This window comes from Molossus molossus, unplaced genomic scaffold, assembly GCF_014108415.1.
Source record: "Molossus molossus isolate mMolMol1 unplaced genomic scaffold, mMolMol1.p scaffold_m16_p_18, whole genome shotgun sequence".
Taxonomy (NCBI): domain Eukaryota; kingdom Metazoa; phylum Chordata; class Mammalia; order Chiroptera; family Molossidae; genus Molossus; species Molossus molossus.
This window is the reverse complement of record NW_023425353.1, coordinates 39,410,038-39,431,260: the sequence shown is the minus strand read 5'-3', so window position 1 is coordinate 39,431,260 and position 21,223 is coordinate 39,410,038. Positions and strand designations below refer to the sequence as shown.

The 21,223-nt window shown below is 49.6% G+C and overlaps 1 protein-coding gene across 1 annotated transcript in view; it reads left to right on the top strand.

Annotated features, from left to right (window-relative positions):
* Nucleotides 1-21,223, top strand: part of COLQ (collagen like tail subunit of asymmetric acetylcholinesterase) — a 57,669-nt gene that overhangs the window by 18,256 nt on the left and 18,190 nt on the right. The window contains exons 2-9 of the mRNA XM_036266893.1: nt 9,974-10,086; nt 11,743-11,844; nt 15,125-15,169; nt 15,494-15,520; nt 17,263-17,334; nt 19,328-19,390; nt 19,857-19,883; nt 20,445-20,489. Coding sequence (XP_036122786.1) covers nt 9,974-10,086; nt 11,743-11,844; nt 15,125-15,169; nt 15,494-15,520; nt 17,263-17,334; nt 19,328-19,390; nt 19,857-19,883; nt 20,445-20,489 — 494 coding nt within the window. The remainder of the gene's footprint in view (nt 1-9,973; nt 10,087-11,742; nt 11,845-15,124; nt 15,170-15,493; nt 15,521-17,262; nt 17,335-19,327; nt 19,391-19,856; nt 19,884-20,444; nt 20,490-21,223) is intronic.

The following is a 21,223-nucleotide window of genomic DNA, read 5'->3' as shown; positions in this document are numbered from 1 at the left end:
CCGGGACCCTGAGGGAGGCAACTATGATCATACAGTGTGAGTTTTCAAACCAGGAACCTGGGACCCAAAGCGAGTCACTGTAAAGCTTGATGAGAAAGACATGGAACTGGATGTTGGTAAACTCCAACTTGAGCTGGCCAAGACAACGCCTGCCGTTTTTTTTTAAAAGATGGTTTTTTTCTTTATTGATTTTAGAGAGAGAGGAAGGGGATGGGAGAGAGAGATAGAAACATCGATGAGAGAGAATATTGATTGGCCACCTCCTACATGCTCCCCACCAGGGATTTGGCCCACAACCTGGGCATGTGCCCTGACTGGGAATTGAACTGGTGACCTCTTGGTGCATGGGTCGATGCTCAACCACTGAGCCACACCAGCCGGGAGACACCTGACATTTTTGCTGAGGTTCCCTGCTCATTTGGTGACCAAATCTTTAGAAGTCTCCAGGGTCAGGCATCTGGATTTAATCCTGACTTACTACCTACTGTCTGTGTGTGACCATAGGTACCTCCCTATACCTCTGAGTCTTGTCTGAAAATGAGGATGATAGTACCAATACCTACCTCGTGGGGTTGCTGTGGGGTCAGGGACGGATGAATTCCCATGGTTGACACCTCACTACTGGGGTGGGGTAGTGCCACCTGCTATAATAAGCAAGCACTCACTTTTAGTGACTTCGTCTAGTAGAAATCTCTGCTCACCCAGCTATAGTGTCCCGGTCATAGGCTGTCCTGGTGGGGATTCTCTCTCAACTGACTTAACGGGATTCTTGCTAACACTGAACTCTGCAAGGACAGATATGGAAGCCCATGTCCAAAGCCTCGTTGAGAGCCTGAGCAAAGTTTGGTCAAGGAGAGGGTCTTGGTCAGTGGGAAAGTAAAACCTATGTGTTCCAACTTACTTCTCTGCCTGCCTAGGTTTGGATGGGATAGTCGACTTGAGGTGCCCTGGGGCTGGTAGGACTCCAGGCTCTGCCCCCCCCAAATGCACATGTCTTTGCCTCACACTGGGAACTCTGGGCCCTTGGAAAGGGTGCTGAGTTATCCAGGCCACACGACCTCCTGGCATAGCCGGGTGGGGGACACCGCAGGCGAAGGTGCAAGGCAGGCTTCGCTCGGGTGAGGGTCAGCAGGAAACAGATCTGGATGTGCCAAGAGTGGGGACAGAAGCTTCTGGAACAGTGCCCAGGGAGGCAGTATTCCAGAAGTGTCTTCTGGCCTGGTTGACAAATACCAGAGCTGCAATTAAGACAAAATACTGTGAATATGACACCCGCTGACAGCTGCAGGAAGATCCCGGAAACTTCGTTATGAATTATATGCGCAGGCAGCTCTGCTGTGGTGAGTTGGTGCTTGGGCCAAGGAACCTGAGGGCACTCGGAGGCCGGCTGCCTGGAGGGCGAGGACTGTCCTCGGGGGAAAGGGGGAGAGTGCGAGTATCCCTGCTCAGGGCCCTTATGAAGGACCAGTGTACCTCATTCCCTGACAGAAGCTATAATGGGACAGGGCTTAGAGCTCATCTCGTCAATGCTCCCAAGGCCCGATGGAGAAGTGAGTCGTCCAAGGTCACACAAGTTTCTAACAACACCAGGGCCAGAGACCAGGGTTTCTAATTCCAGGCTTGGCTGCAGGGCATTCGACTTAAGGAAATTTAGCTGTTAGTGCTTTGAGAGAGAGTCGGAGAATGAGACAGAGTTACAGACAGGGAGACAGGGACAGAGTGAGGCTGAGACAGGAAGGAGAGTTGCAGAAGGAGAGAAACAGAAAAGAGAGACAGAAAGAGACCTTCGTGAGCTCGAGTCATTGGGTTCAAAATAGAGATTTGCCCACCTGCAGATTTGGACCTCAGAGATCTAGCTGGCGTTTTTACAATAACAAAACAAAGTATAGTTGAGTGCTTTACTTGTATAAACCTTTTAAGGAAAACTTTGATGCCTAATGGTAAAAAGGAAAAGAAAAAAAATATTTTGGTGCTAAAAGTGGCAAAACTTCCATCTCTAAGGGTCTTTGAAAAATGAAGAGCTGCAGGAATATGACCCAGCATGGGGGACTTTGAGAAAATGTGGCGCAGATATTTCTGCAACCGTCTAGGGTTCAGGACTGAGCTCTCCATGCCTCTGTGCTGCTTTCTCTGATGTCTTAGACTCTGTGTTTCTGACCACACAGGGAAATGCTCCAGAGAAAGAAAAGAGCCTAACTCTTTCTTCCCTCAGTCCTATCTCGTTACTATCAAATCTTCTCTGCTTTCAAAGGTTAGCTCAAATGCCACCTCTTCCAAGAAGCTTTTCCGGATTTCTCACTTGAATTCCTGGCTCCAACTGGTGCCTATCATTCCTCATGTTAATCCTTCTGGACACCCAGCTCCATGTTAGCCTCTTTCCTTTGCCCACCTGGTATAATAGTTATCCTTAACATATTGATGAAAGAGCCTCTATTCTGTGCCTTAGCTCTAATCCTCCCAACAAAGCAGCAAGGTGTGTTTCGCCATACCCACTTCACAGAGACGAGAGCTAGATTCAGAGTGAATAACGTCTTCAAGGTCCTATAGCTAGTAAGTGCAAAACCAGGACTCCAGCCCAAGTCTGCCTGACTCCAGGGCCTGTACTCCTCCCACAACACCAAACAACACATTCTGAGGGCAGGATCTGTGCTTAGTTATTGTCTCGTACACAATTTGGTCCTCCATGTGTGTTTCTGAATGAATGAAACAGTAAATGAATGGATGAATACAGAAGTATCCTTTCTTTTGAAGGCTGTATCTCAGGGGTCAGCAAACTACAGTCTGGGAGCCAAATCCAGCTTGGCTCCTAGTTTTATAAGCAAAGTTGTATTACAACACAGTCACACCTATTCCGTCGTGTATTGTCGATATCTGCTTTCGCGTACAACATAAGTTACCTTGTGCAGAGCCCCTGTGGCCCCTAGAGCCCCAAATATTTTCTCTCTGGCTCTTCCCAGAAAAATTTTACCGACTTCTCCTACAGTATTTACTAAGCTAGTAAAACAACAGTGCTTATTGCTAAACACTAATAATCTTGTTTTTATGATCTGGAATATTGTGTGTGTGTGTGTGTGTGTGTGTGTGTGCATGCTTGTGCACTGAGTCCATGTTATCTTGTATATGACACTTTATTATTTTACAGGCACGCTTCATTTGAAAAGGTTTACTCCACAGGCCCTTAGGAAATATATATATATTTTTAAATTAAGTTTAGCTTCATTGACAGCACCTTGGCATAGACATGATGAAGACTGAGGGACCCTGGCAACAAAGCAGAGGAGGGCAGACTCCCGAGATAATCGCAGCAGGGTGGACTTTGAGGCTTGCCAGAACAGTATTGTCACGGCAGCATTGGAGCTGAATGGCTCACACTCTATTTTGTCTCTGCTCCCAGCGGCAGTCAGGATCTCAGGCTCCCAACTCCCCTCCTCCCCTGGGCCAGGAACACTCTTCCTCTCCCAAGCCGCCTCCCGGTGCAGCCTCCTGAGAGGCCAGCACACTGCTTACCCATTCCTGCGCCCCGGAGCTCAGGACTGGCCTCTGGACCCCTGGCATCTGGGCCAGGAGCAACACCAAAGCAGGGATTGCCGACTCCTACCCCAATTGCCCAGCAGGCCAGGCACTGGGACCGCGCGGGGCGTCGGATCTCAGCTGGCCTCCAGCATGTGCTCCCTGGTCAGTCCGCCTTTGGCCTTGCCCACAATGACAGGCCCATCACTCAGCCTCACCCATCTGCTCATCATTTCAGGACTGCTCTGTTACTCAGCTCGCTGCTTGGGTGAGTTGTGTGTGAGCGAGTGTGTGTGTGCGCGCGTGTGTGCATGTTGCACATGCACTTGAGCTTGCATATGTGATGCATTGTCTTGGAAAAAAAGGCTCTTGGAAAGCAGACTTGTTCTGGGAGCCTTCAGCAGCCTTTAAATCTTAAACTCCTTGGCCAGTGTTGGAATCGCAACCTAAGGGGTCTCGCGGTGAAGCTGGGGGGCCTTGGCGTACACGCTCATGTGTGTGTGTGCACTTGTGTGTGCCCCTCCCGTGACCTTGACTTCAGAGTGGCAGGCTGGCAGCTGCTGCTCCCTTGGCTGTGGAGCAGCGTCGTGTTCTGTGTCTGGGACTGTACTGGTGGCCGAGAAACACTCCCTCACGCTCCCGGCTCACTGGCTTGGGACATGTGGCTCACATCCCAGGGGCAGGAGGCACCAAATCGCCAAATTGTTGTAGGCTGTGTCCTCACCTGCCCCCCATGCCTGCTCAGGAGTGCAAAGTGGCAAATTCTAATACTGTCTTTCAGAGAGGTTCGAATACCTTCAACTTTTAGGGTGAGGATTTGTGTTTCAAGGTGTGTGCGGTATGTGTGGGGACTGAAGGAAAGTCATAGGGTGAACCGTTCTCTGGAATATGTGAATTGGGGAAAACCAGGCAAATTGCAGCCAGAAAAGATGAGAAGGTGACTGTGGCTAAGCCATCTGACTCAGGGTCCAAACACGTAGTGATGCCGTCACCTCTCCTCACCTCCTTGCAGCCTCCTTCTCCAAGAGGCAGGGAAAGGCCCCAACGCAGGGGAGGAGGAGGAAGAGGAACAGTCCACCAACTGCGTGAGCAGTTGCAGAACAGTTAGTGTGGGCTGCACCTGTAATGTTCCCAGCCTGCGAAGACAGAATGTTAATGTCACTTCTTTCCTTTGGTGGCTTCTAATACACATGTGCTTGATTTGGGAGAGAGGGGAACTTCTAGGAAAAAAGAGGGGGGCTGAAACGGAAAAGCCTGTCTCCAGTACCCTCTTCCTGGGCTGGGCTGGCGAGTGGGGGATCCAGGTGGACACAGTGTTGATCCTGGCTTTCGATGTGTAAAAAGAACTTGGGAGGTGGTCTGAGCCAAACTCCTTGTGGTCCAGATGGGGAAACTGAATCTCAGACTGAAAAGGGCGTTGTGCCATGTCACAGGGCCACTTTCATCCGGACTCACACCTTTGATCCAAGTCCCTATATTTCCAAGAGTAAGTTGGAGTGAATCACTTTGCAAGGCTGTGCCCCAGAATCAAGACAGTATTGAGTCCCGAGGGCAAAGCCAGCATCAGTAACAGCAACACCCCCCAAAGGTTTGCCAAAAGCCCACATTAGACTCAGCATCGTTTCTGCCCATGATCTGGCACCACAGTGGCCACATGAAACATGACTTTGGTGCCTCTGAAATTCCGTCATAGTGGATATTTCCAAGGCAGCTGCCTGGAGCTGAGCCCCAGGGCACAGGCAGGTCCCTGCTCCCCATGTACACATACGAATGATTTTCCATCACAGTGGAGCCTGCTGGGGCTTCCAGCCTGGACCCTGAGCTCAGACGTGATTCCACGGAGGCAGCATAGTCCAGAGACAGATCCGCAGGCCACTCAGATAACACCAAAATAGACATGTGAAGTCCTGGCTTAGTTGTCTGGGAAGAAGAGGAGGGGGTGGGGTGGGGGGAAGCTGTTCCCAAACACGTCCACCTGATGGAAATATTCTGAGTTGGGATGAGCTGTAAATAAACTAGACTGCTAAAAACAAACATCTCCAGGGAGTTGGGGGGGGGGGTGCAGAAATAGATGGTCTTCACCTGCTGACAATGAAGTGGGTCAAGGGGGAAAGGGATGGGGAGGGGTAAAGGATGCAGATGCCTCCCCAGGAAAATAGCTTGACAATTTATGTTCACTGAGAGATCTCCAGTTTCCAGGAAGAAATGAAAGGTGATTGCTTTAGATGAGGCAGGGTCTTTCACCGGTGGAACGCCACAGGGTGTGGGTGAAGGGAGGCATTGCGGGCCACACAGGGTCTGGAAAAATAAATGGTCAGGAGTGCAAATGAGCTGTGGGAAGCTGCCAGCTTCCCAGGTGTTCCTGGCTGGGAGAGGCTGTGTGCATCCTCGGCCCTTAGCTGTCTGCTGAGGCCAAAGAGAGGCAAAGGAGAAACTGCAGCTGGGGACGTGACTGGGTTCTGAAGCTGGCGGAGTCTGCCCGCCTTCCCCACATGCCCGAGACAGAGTGGAGCAATGTTCACGCCTAGCTTCAGGGAAGGAACTAGAAGAGGAATAGCATTGGCATTGGTGTCAAGTTTTATTTTATTTTTTTTATTGTTGAAGGTAATACAGATGTCTCCCCTCCATTTCCCCCCATTGACCCCCTTCTCCCTGCTCCCATCTCCCTCCTGCTTTCCCCAAACCACTGTCTGTGTCCATTGGCTGTACATATGTGCATTTAAGTTCTTTGGTTTATCTCTTCCCACCCCTCTGAGGTTTGTCAGTCTGTTCCCTACTTCCATGACTTGGGTCTATCTTGATCAACAGCTTATTTTGTTCATGATATTCCATAAATAAGTGAGATCATGTGGTACTTGTCTTTCTCTGACTGGCTTATTTCGCTTAGTATAATACTCTCCAGGTCCCTCCATGTCATCTCAAAGGGTAAGAGATCTTTCTTTCTTACAGCTGCATAGTACTCCATTGTATATATGTACCACAGCTTTTTTATCCACTTGTCTACTGATGGGAACATGGGCTGTTTCCAGAGCTTAGCTATTGTAAATAGCGCTGCTATGAACATAGGGGTACATATATTCTTTCTGATTGGTGTTTCGGGCTTCTTCAGATATATTCCTAGAAGTGGGATTACTGGGTCAAATGGGAATTCCATTTTTAATTTTTTGAGGAAACACCATATTGTTTTTTATAGAGGTTGCACCAGTTTGCATTCCCACCAGCAGTGTGTTAGAGTCCCCTTTTCTCCACATCCTTGCCAGCACTTGTTTGAGGATTTGTTGATGGCGGCCATTCTGGCAGATGTGAGGTGATATCTCATAGTCGTTTTAATTTGCATCTCTCTGATGATTAGTGATGTTCATCATTTTCTTATATGTCTCCTGGCCATTTGTATGTCCTGTTTAGAGAAGTGTCTATTCAGGTCCTCTGCCCATTTTTAAATTCAATTGTTTGTCTTCCTTTTGTTGAGTTGTATGAGTACTCTATATATTTTGGATATGAACCCCTTATTTGATGTATCATTGGCAAATATGTTCTCCCAGAGTGTGGGTTCCCTTTTCATTTTAATGCTGACTTCTTTTGCTGTGCAGGATGTTTTTAGTTTGAAGTAGTCCTATTTATTAATTTTTTCCTTTGTTTCTCTTGGCTTACGTGATGTATCAGTGAAAATTCCACTACATATGATGTCTGAGATTGTTCTGCCTACATTTTCTACTAGGCTTTTTATAGTTTCATTTTAAGTCTTTTATCCATTTTGAATTTATTCTTGTGTATGGTGTAAGTTGGTGGTCTAGTTTCATTTTTTTGCATGTACCTGTCCAACTCCCCAACACCATTTATTGAAGAGACTCGCTCTTCTCTATTGTATGCTCTTACCTCCTTTGTCAAACACTAATTGTGCATATTGTCTTGGGTCGATATATGGGTTCTTTGTTCTGTTCCATTGATCTATATGCCTGTTCTTGTGCCAGTACCAGGATGTTTTGATTACGATGGCTTTGTAGTATAACCTGATATTTGGTATTGGATCCCTTCCACTTTGTTCTTTTTCACGATTGCTGTGGCTATTTGGGGTCTTTTTTGGTTCCATATAAACTTTTGGAGTATTTGTTCTAGATCTGTGAAATATGTTGTTGGTATTTTAATAGGGATTGCATTGACTCTGTAGATTGCTTTGGGTAGTATGGACATTTTAATGATGTTGATTTTTCTAGTCCATGAACATGGTATATGTTTCCACTTTTTAAATATCTTCCTCTATTTTTTTTTTCAGTGTCATGTAGTTTTCTGAGGACGGGTCTTTTACCTCCTTGGTTAAGTTTATTTCTCGATATCTTTTTGTTGTTGTTGTGTTGCAATTGTAACACTCAGAAAGGGAAACTGGTGTGAAGTTTTATAACAATATAGCTGTATTAGTTTATCACTGAGAAAGAGAAAAGCAGCCATGAGAGCTGGGGCAGGCCTGCCACTCAGCCAGGCTGTGGTGCTGGCCTGTTGAACATAAATGATTTCACAGCATAACATTAGACAAGGTCACTCTGCGACTGTGATGGAGCAAGACAAAACACAAGGCCACTCTGCCCCCATGTTAGACACAGACAAAATAAGACTATCAGCCAACCACCAAAACGACCAACTGTCCCTCTGTGCTTGCTAACAGGAGTGACTATTGCTGCCTTACCAGCCCTAGCTTCAGTCTCCCTCCCTTCTCTTCCAGCTAAGAATTAAGATAGACGTAAACTAGCCCATGCTTCCTGACAGCATCAATCCAGAGCAGGGCCAGACTTTGCTTCCTCATAGTCTCCCCCAAAACCACCTGCGAAAGCTCCAACTTGGAATAAATCCTTTCTCAATCCCGTTACCGAGAGGTCCCCTGGTTCCCCCCGGTGTGCATGCTCCCCATTTGAAATGAGTCAACAGAGCCAACTGTGTTCAACTACAGGTGTGCTCCTAATGACCTTTGGTTGAAGGGCACCGATACTGTAAATCTCAGGTAATTGTTACGGGAGCCCCTGCCTTCTTAGCTCCTGACCTTTATTTTCCCCACATTGTAGTCATAGTGTAGAAATATAGAGGAAGGACTCTGGACAGACGGTTAGGTTCAAATCCTGGCTCTGTCCCTTCCTAGTTGTATGACCTTGGGCAGTCACTTCACCTCTCTGGGTCATTACTGATCTGTAAAATAGGGGTGACGATAATAATAATAGTAGTTAACTCTCAGGGTTGCTGTGAGGATTAGGTAAATTTATGTGGGAAGGATTTAAACAGTGCCTGGGATGTCATAAGTGATTTTTTGAAAATTAGTTTATCAAACATTTGAGGAATGTGTGTGCCAGTTACTGTGCTAGGCCCTGGGGGTAAAAACGGGCTCCTATCCTCTGGGAAAACACAGGTTAGTCAGAGAGATACCAGGAAATAGTTTCACCTCATGGATAAAGGTAAATATAGGGGTAAACCCAAAGAAAAGAAAAGCAGGACCCCTGAGCCTTAGCCTGGGAAGCCAAGGAAAGCTTCCCGGTAGAGGCGGCTTCTGCAGTTCGCGATGAGCAGTAAGTCTCCGGGACTGGGAGGAGACTGGGATATGAGCAGGAGGGCGGCCGCTCAGCCTCCACCGGCTTTACCATCTGCAGGTCAGGGGCACCGTTTGAGGCGTCTCCCTGCTCCCCGCAAGGGCCAGCCCAGTGCCCGGAAAAGCACGTGCTCGAGTTAACAAATGTTTAACACCGAATGCGGCCGCTTTCCCCACAAGCTAGTGCTTCCTCCGACTTTTCTATCTCACACTCTGACCACAGTTGCCCCGGGTTCCTTGCAACATCAAAAGCGCCCTTGATTCTTCCTCCTCTTTCACTCCTGCACTGGCCCCCGGTGTCCTCCTCCTCAGTGAGGTGTGCATCAGGAGGCTCCATGTGACAACGAAGCTATGGGGGTCCAGGGCCCTCTCTGCACCTCCTCACCCCCTAGGTTGAGACATTGACGTGTAATTCTCTAGTGAGCCTGGGTGACACTGAATGTGTGCGTAGAATCCGGAGTCCAGTATGTTTGAAACCATGGCTCACGGTCCCTTACAGTCAACGCTGCCTCCAGCCCAGGCTGCCTCTGTCTGAACAGTTCCTTCTGAGCACAGTGTCAAAGTTACTCACAATGACTTCCTTCTCCCCAACTCTTCGGGCACATTATGAGTCTGTTGAACTTTGAACTCCTTGCCCCATCTACAAAGTATTAAGTCAATTCCTGAAGAAGGAGAACTGGACCTCATAACAGTCAGTGTCCCTGTCACTGTTCTCTCCTGAAGGCCAAGGGAGGGTTATGTCAAATAGCAAAGGGAGGTGTGCTCACATCTAAGAGGTTAGGAATCAGATTTGGGAGTCTGGAGTGGCAGCGTGGGTCTCCCTTGGGCGCGGTGGGCGTGACAGAGGCCCTCGCCCTGACCCCATGCTAATGAGCAGCAGTTTTCTCTAAACAGCCCTTCCTGGTCTGGATCAGAAGAAGCGTGGCAGCCACAAAGCATGCTGCCTGCTGACACCCCCTCCGCCCCCACTGTTCCCACCACCATTCTTCAGAGGGGGCCGAAGTCCGGTGAGTACCTTAGGACACACGAGGGAACTGAACCGTGCCCACCACACCGCCCCACACCACTGCCCTCATCCCTCAAAGTCAGCTCCCTCCGGAATCTTCTCTGGGGGATTCGGGCCTTTCCTCTCCCGCAGCAAGTTGAGCCCAGCAGTGGACACTTTTCAGCTGCTGGCGCATGTCCACCCTCCCAGAGTTATGAGGGGATTCTTCTTAGCGGGGACTTGAATTTGGCAAAGGTCCCCATCTTCCCCAAAACAATGAGGTGAATGCATAACTTTCTGGGTTCCCATCAGCTGCTCAGATATGGAATTTCCCCTTTTGTGTGTCTCCCCCCGAGGGTTTAGGAAGGCCCTTCCCTGGCCTGTATCTAACACTGTTTTGTGAGGTGACACAGGAAGTGGACCCCCACAGCCAGGCTGAGGTGTGAGAGGGGACAGAGCGGAGAGAGAGGAAAAGTGAAGGAAAGAGCAGGATTGGGGGATCTGACCTAGAAGACAACAGGCAGGGCCTTCCAGGGACTTGAGCTCCTCAGATCTTTCCAGAAACCCTTCGACCTGTACTGTCCAGTACAGCCATTAGCCATATGGGCGACTGAGTGTTAGCGTGGCCAGTTTGAGCTGAGCTGCACGTATAAAATATACGCTGAACTGTGAAGACTTTGTATGAAAAGAAGAGTGTAAAATATCTCAGCAATTTTTAAATATTGAATATGTGTTGAAATGATAAATTTGGAGTATATTTAATAAAATATATTATTAAAATTAATTCCACTTGTTTTCTTTTCCTTTATTTTTTATCCTCACCTGAGGACATACTTAGAGAGAGGAAAGGGGCAGGGGGAGAAAGAGAGAGGGTGAGGGAGAGAGAGAGGTGAGAGAGAGAGGTGAGAGAGACATTGATCAGTGGCCTTCTGTGTGTGCCTCGACCAGGGATCAAGCCCGCAACCAGGTATGTGCCCTGATTGGGCATCGAACCACCAACTTTTTGGTGCACAGGACGATGCTCAACCAACGGAGCCACTCCAGCCGAACTCCTTTTGCTTTTTTTTTTTTTTATCCTCACTCGAGGACATTTTTCCATTTTTTGTTGAGATAGAGTGTGAGGGAGAGAGAGAGAGGAAGAGAGAGAGAGAGAAACATCGATGTGAAAGGGACACATCGAGTGGCTGCCACCCGCACGACCAACCAGGGCCGGGGACGAACTGCAACCGAGGTTCGTGCCCTTAACGGGAACCGAACCCGGGTCTCTCTGGACCGCAGGCTGACGCTCTAACCGCTGAGCCAAACCGGCCAGGGCTCCTTTTGCTTTTTTAATGTGACTACCAAAACAGTTAAAACTACATATGTGGCTCACACTGGTGGCTCACATTGTATTTCTTTTGGACAGTTCTGTCTCAGACATTGGCTAGAAGCCTCTGGAACGAGCTTCCTAACTCCATCATTATAGCTCTGTAATCCATTCAAGCCAGGTGCAGCTCCAGAGCAGATGAGTGAACAGACACTGGTGGCCAGGAAGGTCGTCTTCTTGGGACACCCATTGGGGTGTCAGGGAAGCGCCAGTCTTGGGAACTGGACTACGGAGCAGGTCTGTGTCCTGGGTGGTGACCTGTCTTCTGTCCCCCAAGTCTGACCTATAACCCCGTATTGCTTTGCATTGAAGCTTCTCTCCCCAGACATGAAGAATCTCATCCTGGAACTGGAGACCACGCAGTCCCCGTGCATCCACGGATCACCAGGCTCCCCTGGGCCTCCTGGCCCCCAGGTTGGTGCATTCCTCTAGCCCTCTCCTGCTGCCTTCTGTTCACAGCAGGGATGCCCGTTTTAATGTGCTACGGGGGCTGCTCTTCCTTCTCCGGCTCCCCTCCAGCTCCAGAGCCGTGTGAATAGAACACTGGTACTTTGGGTGAATTCCAGCTTCCCTGCCTTGGTTTCCTTGCCCATGCAATGGGGATAATAATTGTCCCTACAGTACTGGATGTAGGGTGGGGGACCAAATGAGATGCTACCTAGATGGACATGGTTATTATTATAGTTACCGTCAAACACTTGATGACAATGAGTTGTCCCTTACGTGGCCATTGACCCCACGCGTGGACCCAGAGGTACCTGCGGGAAAGTGGAGGCAAAGAGGAACTTGTTACCTTGAGATTACTTGGCCTAATATGGCTACTAAGCAGCCCACCCTCCCCAGCAAAGCTAAAGGGAAGAGTGAGGAACAGACAGAATACTAGGAAAAGGATTTTCTAGGCAAACAAAGAGACCTTGTCTCACTGACTCCTGGCTCCTCTGGTTGGCTGGGCGAGGGACCCCCTGAGGAAGAATGTCCCCCAGCCTGGGGCTCTGGGCCTGCCATGGGGAAGGGAGAGGGAACAAGGAGCAGTCAGTCTCCCAGGTGCCTTAGGAATGATCTCACCCTCCCGGGTCACCCTGCTGTGGCTTCCCGTCCGGGAAGACTGAGAGACACACTCGTCACCCTGGCTAGAAAGCCCCACACGCAGAGACCCGGTCTGTACCTCCCGTCATCCCCTGCCACCAACACTGCCCACGTGGAGCAGCGCAGCGTGTCCTGGGTCCTCAAGCATGCCGAGCTGCGGCCTCGGGCCTTCACGCTGTGGCTCCAGCTGTTTGGAATGTTCTTCCTTCTGAGTTTTACACGGCCAGCTCCTTTGTCACTCAGCATACAGTCACATGCCACCTCCTCAGAAATGCCTTCCTCAACCACCCAAGCCTTCCCCATCACTCTCCACCCAATGACCTATTTTAATTCTCTGCAAATTTTTCTCATGTTGTTCGAGTTTCCTCATTTGTTTTTTTGTTCCCGATCTCTTTGGTCTCCTCCCCACGAATGTAAGCTCTGTGGCTGGAGTTGGCCAACTGGGGCCCAGGGGTCAAATACAGCTTGTTTGTGTAATTAAAGCTTCTTGTCTCGGGCTGCTTTTGAGTTGAGTAGCTGTGACAGAGTGGCTGTATCAAAGACACAGCCTAAAATATTACTATCTGTCTCTTTACAGAGAAAGTAACTGACCCCTGGTCTTGAGAACATGTCTTGTTCACAATGTATGCCCATCTACACCAGTGTATAGGGTGTAGTAGGTTCTCCATAAATATTTGTTACATGCAATAAAGAGTATAGGACTCTGATCCCAGAGTTGACCAGACAGGCTGGGGAGTCTGCAGAAAGGCAAAGTGGGCACCCTGAGGAACACCTCTTAGGTGGGTTTCCATCTTCCCACAGTCTGCTGACAGCTGTCAGGACCCAGGAGAACCCGCAGGCTGTGGGGAAGGAAGGGGGATCTGCTGACCAGCAGCTCTCCAGGCGCACTTGCTCATACATGACTTCTCTCAATCCCATCTGAGGCACATGGAGGCTGTGCTGCTCAGCTCCAGGGGGCCATGCAGCCCCTCTGTGCTCTCAGAACAGAGTGAGAGCTGTGGACCAGCAGCACTTGCCTCATCTGGGAGCAGGTTAGAGATGCAGAACCTCAGCCTGCCCTCCCGCATCAATCAGAGCCTGCATTTCAACAAGACACCCGAGCAAATCATGCAAACTTCAGAGCTAGAGCACAACCCTGGTGAAAGAGTTCCAGCCCATTTTAAGAAATGGAAGAAACCAAGGCTTAGAAAAAATGAAAGACTTGAACAAAATCTCTCTGCCCTGCCCTGCCCTCCCCCAAACAGGAGAGTCAACCAAAGATGGTAGTTTCCAAATTAATCTGTGCGTTAGAATCTTCTGGGAACTTCAAAAATTTCTGGTGCCTGTGCCCCTCTCCCTGACATTGCGATGTCTTGGTCCGGGGTGTGGCCTGGTCTTTGGGATTTTCAAAAGATCCCCAGGGAATTCGAAAGTGCAGCTAGGCTTGGGAACCACGGGCTGAGGGGGCTGTTTGTCATTTAGATAAGTCTTGTAAAATCGTATTTCAAACAGGCTTCGTGTTAGGCGTGTTCATCTGCAGATCCTGGGGATAAAGAAGTAGCCTGGAGGTTTGATAGATTTCCTCTTTGCTGTACCAGGGAATTTGGAAACAGCCAGCCAATCATTTCGTAGACGCACGAGCAGACAGCAGCTGCTGTGGGTGTGCCAAGCCTACTGTGGCTGGGCAGTGGGGCAGAAGTGCACTATTTATTTGCCCACATTCTTTTTTTTTTATTTTTTAAAGATTTTTATTGATTTTTAGAGAGAGAGAGAGAGAGAGAGAGAGAGAGAGAGAGAGAGAAACAACAATGTGAGAGTGGAACATCGATCGGCTGCCTCCTGCACACCCCCCGACCAGGAATTGAACCCACAACCTCTTGGTGCGAAGAACAACATCCAACCAACTGAGATACACTGGCTAGGGCTGCTCACATTCTTTTTTTTTAAATGAGTTTTACTGATTTTTTTAGAGAGAGAGAAAGAAACATTGATATGAAAGAGAAATATCGATTGGCCACCTCCTTCATGACCCCTTCTGGGGACTGAGCCTGCAACCCAGGCATGTGCCCTGACTGGGAATTGAACTGGTGACCTCTTGGTCCAGGGTCGATGCTCAACCACTGAGCCACACTGGTCAGGCTGCCCACATTCTTATCTTCTTAAAACAGAAGACTTTGGCCGTACCTGGTACCCATAGATCCACCCTGGGATTCCTAAGTCGGCTGCTCCTGGGTGCAAAGTGTGACGTCCCCTTTGTCAGGGCCCACGGACGCCTGGTAGGAGCAACTGAAAAGATCTGAGAGGCAGCGAAGCCTCCTGTTTGCAGCAAACAGCGTTTCTGCAAGTCTCACCAAGCACTCAGGATGTGTCAGGCAACCCAGGACTCCCAGGGAGAAAACTGAACTCACAGAGAGGAAGCAGCTCAAAAGCTGGAAGAGGAGGAACACAGAGGGGGACACTGGGCTGACGTGCACAGGAAGGTCCTTCGTGGGGTTTCTGGGGCCCTGAGTCTGCACCGAGAATGAGGCTGCTGTAGGAGTGTCTCAAGAGCCTTCCAGCCGTCCTGCCCCCCTCACCACCTGTGCTGCCTTGATCTGATGTCTACTTTCTTTGCTTCTTGATTGTGTAGGGTCCACCAGGGCTTCCAGGCAAGATGGGACCAAAGGGAGAAAAGGTATGAGCCACTTCCACACCCCACGTCTCCTTGGCAATTCCAGCCCGTGCTCTGGGGATGCCACTGAGCCTTTTCTGGTTGAGGCGTCAAGGCATGTGCTAACTCTGCCTTAGAGCATGGGCGGGGCTCCGTGAATACCGGGCTGCCCTGCAGGTGTGGGATCCCACCGGTGCGTTTTGGCGTGGCCCACTGACGCGCAGGGGTGCTGAGTGGCCAAGCGACCAAGCCACATGGGCATGTCCAATCGTCAGGCCTACTAAGCCCTCTGCTTCTAGAACTTCTCTTCCAAAGCAGCCTCCATCCACCTCTCCTTTCCATCCACAGGGGGAGCTTGGCCGACCGGGAAGGAAGGTATGGTCCATGCGTTCCTGTCAGCATTACATAGGCAACTGTGTTCCGCGTGCATGTGTCCGTGTGTGCACTGCTTGGGGTGGGGAACCAGCAGGGCACTACTGCAGCCTCCGACCCATTGGACAGTGGTGGCACCATCATCCTGATGATGACAATAGCAGCTTTCTCTGTCTGCCCACTCCTTCGCTTGGGAGTTGGAGCCTGCTGCCACCAGGCCTTTGGACTTCCGAGGGCTGCCTAGCCCAGCCAGATTCCCCCAGCCTCAGGGCATCTCATCCTGCCATCCATCAGAGAAACCCCCAGGGCCCCAACCAGTGGCACAAAATGACTCTCACTGTCCATTAGATTAAACTAGAATAAAGTGCCAAACAGACAGAAACAAATGGCTTTTTCTGAAATAAATGGGAGTTACTTAAGGTCACAGGAACTCTGAATGAACCAAACACATGTTATCAAGACTCTCATTACTGTCAGGAAGAAGAAAGCCAGCAGCCACTCACTGCGGTCCGTGGATGCTGGCGCTGAGACCCAGGTCTTGGTGATAGGAGGAGAGGCGAAACTTTGGCCAAGAAAGATGCCCGTGGCTCTAAATATAAATTAATAGTTTTTGGGTTGAACGTTTTATTCAATTACTTTCACTATCAATTAGAGCCTCAAACAGACCTTTGCGAGGCAAAGTTACAACCCTTTAGGGCACAAATGACAAGGCACAGTGGCTGAACTGCTGGGCCGGAGAGGATTCTGGAATGGTCTCCGTGCTCAGAACTAATGAGGGCCATGATCGATTAGTGATGTGCACTGTGGATGTGGGAGGCAAGAGCAGAAACTCGTAGACACGCGACAGTTGCGATCCCTGGTTTAGGGGCTGAGCCTTCCACATCTCTAGCTAGGCTAACTGAAATTAGCCGGTGGGTGCAGAGGTCAAGGTGAACCCAAGTCCCTGCTCCAACTCTTCCATAACCTCTGGCTTAGGCTGAGTTTCTTAGAAGCAGTGACAGAGATGCTCTTGCCATGTGCGGGTGAATCAGTTATTAAGGGAGCTCTCTCAAGAGGAGCCTGAGAGAGGGGGAATCCAGACGGGGCAGGGGAAGAGCCCAGTGTGGGGGTGGTATCAGGCGACGTCCGGCTTCAGCCCCATCCCTGGGGAAGCTGTGGAGTAAGAATTGCACCACAGAGTTCGTCTTGCCTTGAGGTAAGGGAGCTGGGCTATTGGCTGCAGGGAGGGGAGGCAAATCTCTGGGCAGCTCCGACTGCCCCCAGGAAACTCCACTGTGGCAGGTTGCAGGAATGAGTTGTTACAGCACGGAAGGTAGCCCCTGGGGGATGGGCACACTGAGCAGGTGAACAAGATCTGGAGGAGTACCAACAGAATCTGCTACTGCTCCCCAAACATAATCCTAGGCCATTTACATGGCATCCTTGGGGGAACCTATTGGAATGCAGTGGAATTTGGGTGGGTGGGTGGAAGTGATAAAGGATTGAAAAACCAAGAAGTTTAGAACCCCTTCTCCACCACCTTTCATTTGCTCGGTAGAATAAGATCTCGTGTGTTGATACAATGTCACACCAAGAGCTTTCACTTATACCTAAGTGATCTAACCTCTTGGCTCTCGGTTTTTGGAGGTGAGGGTCCTGGGGCCTTGCTTTTGAGGCCCCATCCCCCTCTGGGCCCCAGAGACAAATCTTATTTCCTGGAAGGAGGGAAACAAACCCTATTGTCCTGACTTCTGTTCTCTTTGAAGGGTAGACCTGGCACCCCAGGTGCTCCTGGCATGCCGGGGCCCGTCGGCTGGCCTGGCCCCGAAGGACCCAGGGTAAGTGGGGTGCACTCTCAGGTCGCATGTGGTATCGGAGCGTGAGGGAGAAGATGGCAGCTCCCCTGGCCCTTGGCACACAGTGAGTGACGCTCACTTCCTCAAAGGGGCAGGAAGAAGAGGGCACAAGGACTGCCCAGAGGGCCCCAAATGCTTCCTCCTTCACTGGGACTGTGAGAGCTCAGTCGGTTCAACAGCTCTGCCCCAGTAGGGGAGAAATGAGGGTCTGCTGCCCTCTTCCGGGCCCTGGCCCCCTTGTCCTGAGAGTTAGCGTGCAGCTCTCCGGTTTCCCCAGATGACCTACGAGGGGCTTGTGTCTGGAAAGCTGTCCTGTCATGTGATCTGGCTGGAGCTGGAGGGTTGAGGGGGTTGGCTTTGGCCGACGGGAACAACCGAAACCCTGCATTCAGAGAGGAGTCACCAAATGCTGATGAAATCCCTTTCCTCAGACAGGTTATGGAAAACGAACATGACACCCATGCCTTTGCTTACATTCTTCTCACTTTGGTCATAGGCTATTGGGTGTAGAGGCCATGACTCGGGCAGGTGAATGTCTCGATCTACTCTGATTCATTTACTGGCAGAATTGATAAGGGAATAGAAAACTGTTCCCAGTCTTTGTAAAAGTCCTAAGGATATTTTTTATTTATTTATTTGTTAATCCTCACCTGAGGATATTTTTCCCATTGATTTTTAGAGAGAGTGGAAGGGATGGAGGAAGGGGAACAGAGAGAGAGACATATCGATGTGAGAGACACATCGATTGGTTGCCTCCTGCAGATGCCCTGACCGGGGCTGGGGATCAAACCTGCAAACCAGGTATGTGCCTTTGACTGGGAATCGAACCTGTGACCCTTCAGTGTGTGGGTCAATGCTCTAACCACTGAGCCATGCTGGCCAGGGCCCAAGGATATTAAAAAAAAAATAACTGTATAAAGCTGAGCCATCCAATATGTCAGCCACTAGGCACATGTGGCTATTGAACCCTTGTAATGAGGAACTGGATGCTCCATTTCAATTAAAGTTTGAATTTTAAAACCTTTACTCAGTTCAGTTATTTGAAAACATTTAAATATATAAAATGTATGAATCACATCTTGAGTATGGAAATTTGCTTTTTCAACTCTACATTTTATGAACTCTTAATACAGATCATGTTTTTTGGATGAAAATTTAGACCCTGAATTGAGATGTGGTTTAAATGTACAATGCACAACAGATTTCAAATTTTTATCATGAAAAACAGAATGTAAAATATCTCATTAATAATTTTTATATTGACTACATGTTGAAATGATTATTAAATTAAATTAATTACAGTAAATAAAAAATACTGTTAATGTTAATTTCATACTTTTAATGTGACTTCTAAAACAATTTAAAATTGAGTATGTGGCTTACCTTATATTTCTACTGGTTAGCACTGGTAGAAATAGTTTTTTAGCACAGAAGGTGCTGAAAGTTCAACTGCAAATGATTCTGAAGGGCAACAAAGCTCACCCATGAGTCTTAGCTCCCTGCCTTCATCGTACACACAGAGGCTCATTGATGTTCACTCCACTTGGTTGCTACCCTAGGGTGAGAGTATATGGAGATGTCTGGAAGTCCTACCCTATGCAAAGAGCAAAGCAGGTGAAGTTTTTTTTGGTGCTGACACCTTGTCCTCTGGGGCCCCAGTGCCCTGTATTCTCCCTACCACCACCCTCTTACAACTTTCTCTAGGAAAAGATCGAACATTATTCCATTGCAACATCTTAGTGAGAATTTACTTTTGGAGATCTGCTCTGCCTTGGCTATTTATTTTATATTTAATCTCACATACCAGAATAAAGCCTTGGGGCCCTGGGAGTAAGCAAGGGAGCGTTTGGGGTCCCCAGATTCACAAGCCAACCCCAATGTCCCAAGTTCCTTTCTGATCTTGACCAGGACTTCCTGAGTCAGTTTCTCTAGGAAATATCACTATAGGTCTCTTTTCCTCTTCTGATTCCCACAGGGTGAAAAAGGTGACCTGGGCCTGATGGGCTTACCGGGGTCAAGAGGACCAATGGGCTCCAAGGTCAGTGTGAAGTTCCCAGATCTTCTCACTGAGACTCTGGAGCGGTTATCTACAAAGATGGGAACTGGGTGTAGCTGCCATCCTGGGCCAGCCAATGTCACAGATGTTGGACAGCCCGATGCCAGCGTGCTTGTCTTTACCAACCTTTGGGGGACTTCAGGGCTGGGCCGCAGGGGCATAGATGCCATTCCTACTGTTCTCCTGGGCAGCAAGGGTCAAGCTGGACAACAGAACAGATGGCAATCCTTGCTCAGGCCTTTGGGGGGTGGTGAGAAAAGCAGTGTTGTGTTCAGGCCTGGCACACACACAATCCACAGGGACCTCTTTGCACTGAACGCTGCAGCCCCCGCCAACACTTGCAGGGTGTGAGACACATCTCACCACATTCAGGGATTCCTTCTGTTCTCGCACCCAAACCAAAGGCCCGACAGGCCTGACTGTAAATGTACCTTCTGCTTTCTTTCAGGGCTACCCTGGATCCAGAGGGGAAAAGGTTAGTGCTTCTCTGTCCCGGCTCCTGGTCTGGGCTGTCGGCTCCGGGGTCAGTGAGGATGGGCCAGGTCTCTCTTCAGTCAGTGACTGCCGTGACCCTGCCTTGATTTCCCCCATCTTTTACCAGTGGGCTGAGAGACAAGTGAGGGCCCCTGAGGCAGGGCAGGCCGCTTAGGGAGGAGCTCCCAGGCCGGAAAGGCCCTCACGTGGAGCAGAGAGCAAGCGAAGCTTGTGCCAGGTGGAGACAACGCAGCTCGCATGGGGGTGGGAGGGAGACGGCAGGGGTGTCTTCAGACCAGGCCTTCACCACACAACCTTCTCGTGTCAAAACAAAAATCCCAGCCAGAACCGGGGGACAGAGTTCCTGTGAGCTGTTCTTTATTAATGCAGAGGTATTTGGGGTTCAAGTAGAAGGTAAATCACAAAGCATTTCTTCCTGGAGAGGCCACTTAATCTCTGATTCTTTGCCTGTGAAATGAGGGTATTGGCATAGGCTCGGACCTTTTAGTTCAAAATACTCTATGTATTGACTCATGGACTCTCTCCTGTGGTTTTCTCTCAGGGATCCAGAGGTGAAAGGGGTGACTTGGGTCCCAAAGGAGAAAAGGTAATGGCTATTGCATAGAAATGGTCAATTACAGCAGAAGTGGTGGCCCCTGCCCACCCCCATCTTGTGGGTTGACTGGCTGGCTGGCTGGCTGGCTGACGAGCTGGCTATCTATCTGTCTGTCTGACTGACTGACTGACTAGATGACTGGTTGGCTGGATGGCTGACTAGATGACTGGCTGGCTGACTAGCTGGCTGGCTGACTGACTGGCTGACTAACTAGCTGGCTGGCTGGCTGACTGATTGGCTGTCTGTCTGTCTGGCTGACTAGATGATTGGCTGACTGGCTGGCTGACTGACTGGCCGGCCGGCTGATGGATTAACTGGCTGGCTGACAGGTTGACTGACTAGATGACTGGCTGGCTGGCTGACTGACTAGCTGGCTGGTTGACTGGCTGGCTGGCTGGCTGACTGACTGATTGTCTGTCTGTCTGTCTGTCTGTCTGAATGACTGACTAGATGACTGTCTGGCTGGCTGACTGACTAAATGACTGACTGTCTGGCTAACTAGCTGGTTGACTGGCTGTCTGTTTGTTTGTCTGTCTGACTGACTAGATGGCTGGCTGGCTGGCTGGCTGACTAGATGACTGTCTGTCTCTCTGTCTGTTTGTCTGACTGACTACATGACTGGCTGGCTGGCTGTTGACTGTCTGTCTGTCTGACTGACTGTCTGGCTGACTAGATGACTGTCTGTCTGTCTGTCTGACTGATTAGATGACTGGCTGGCTGTCTGT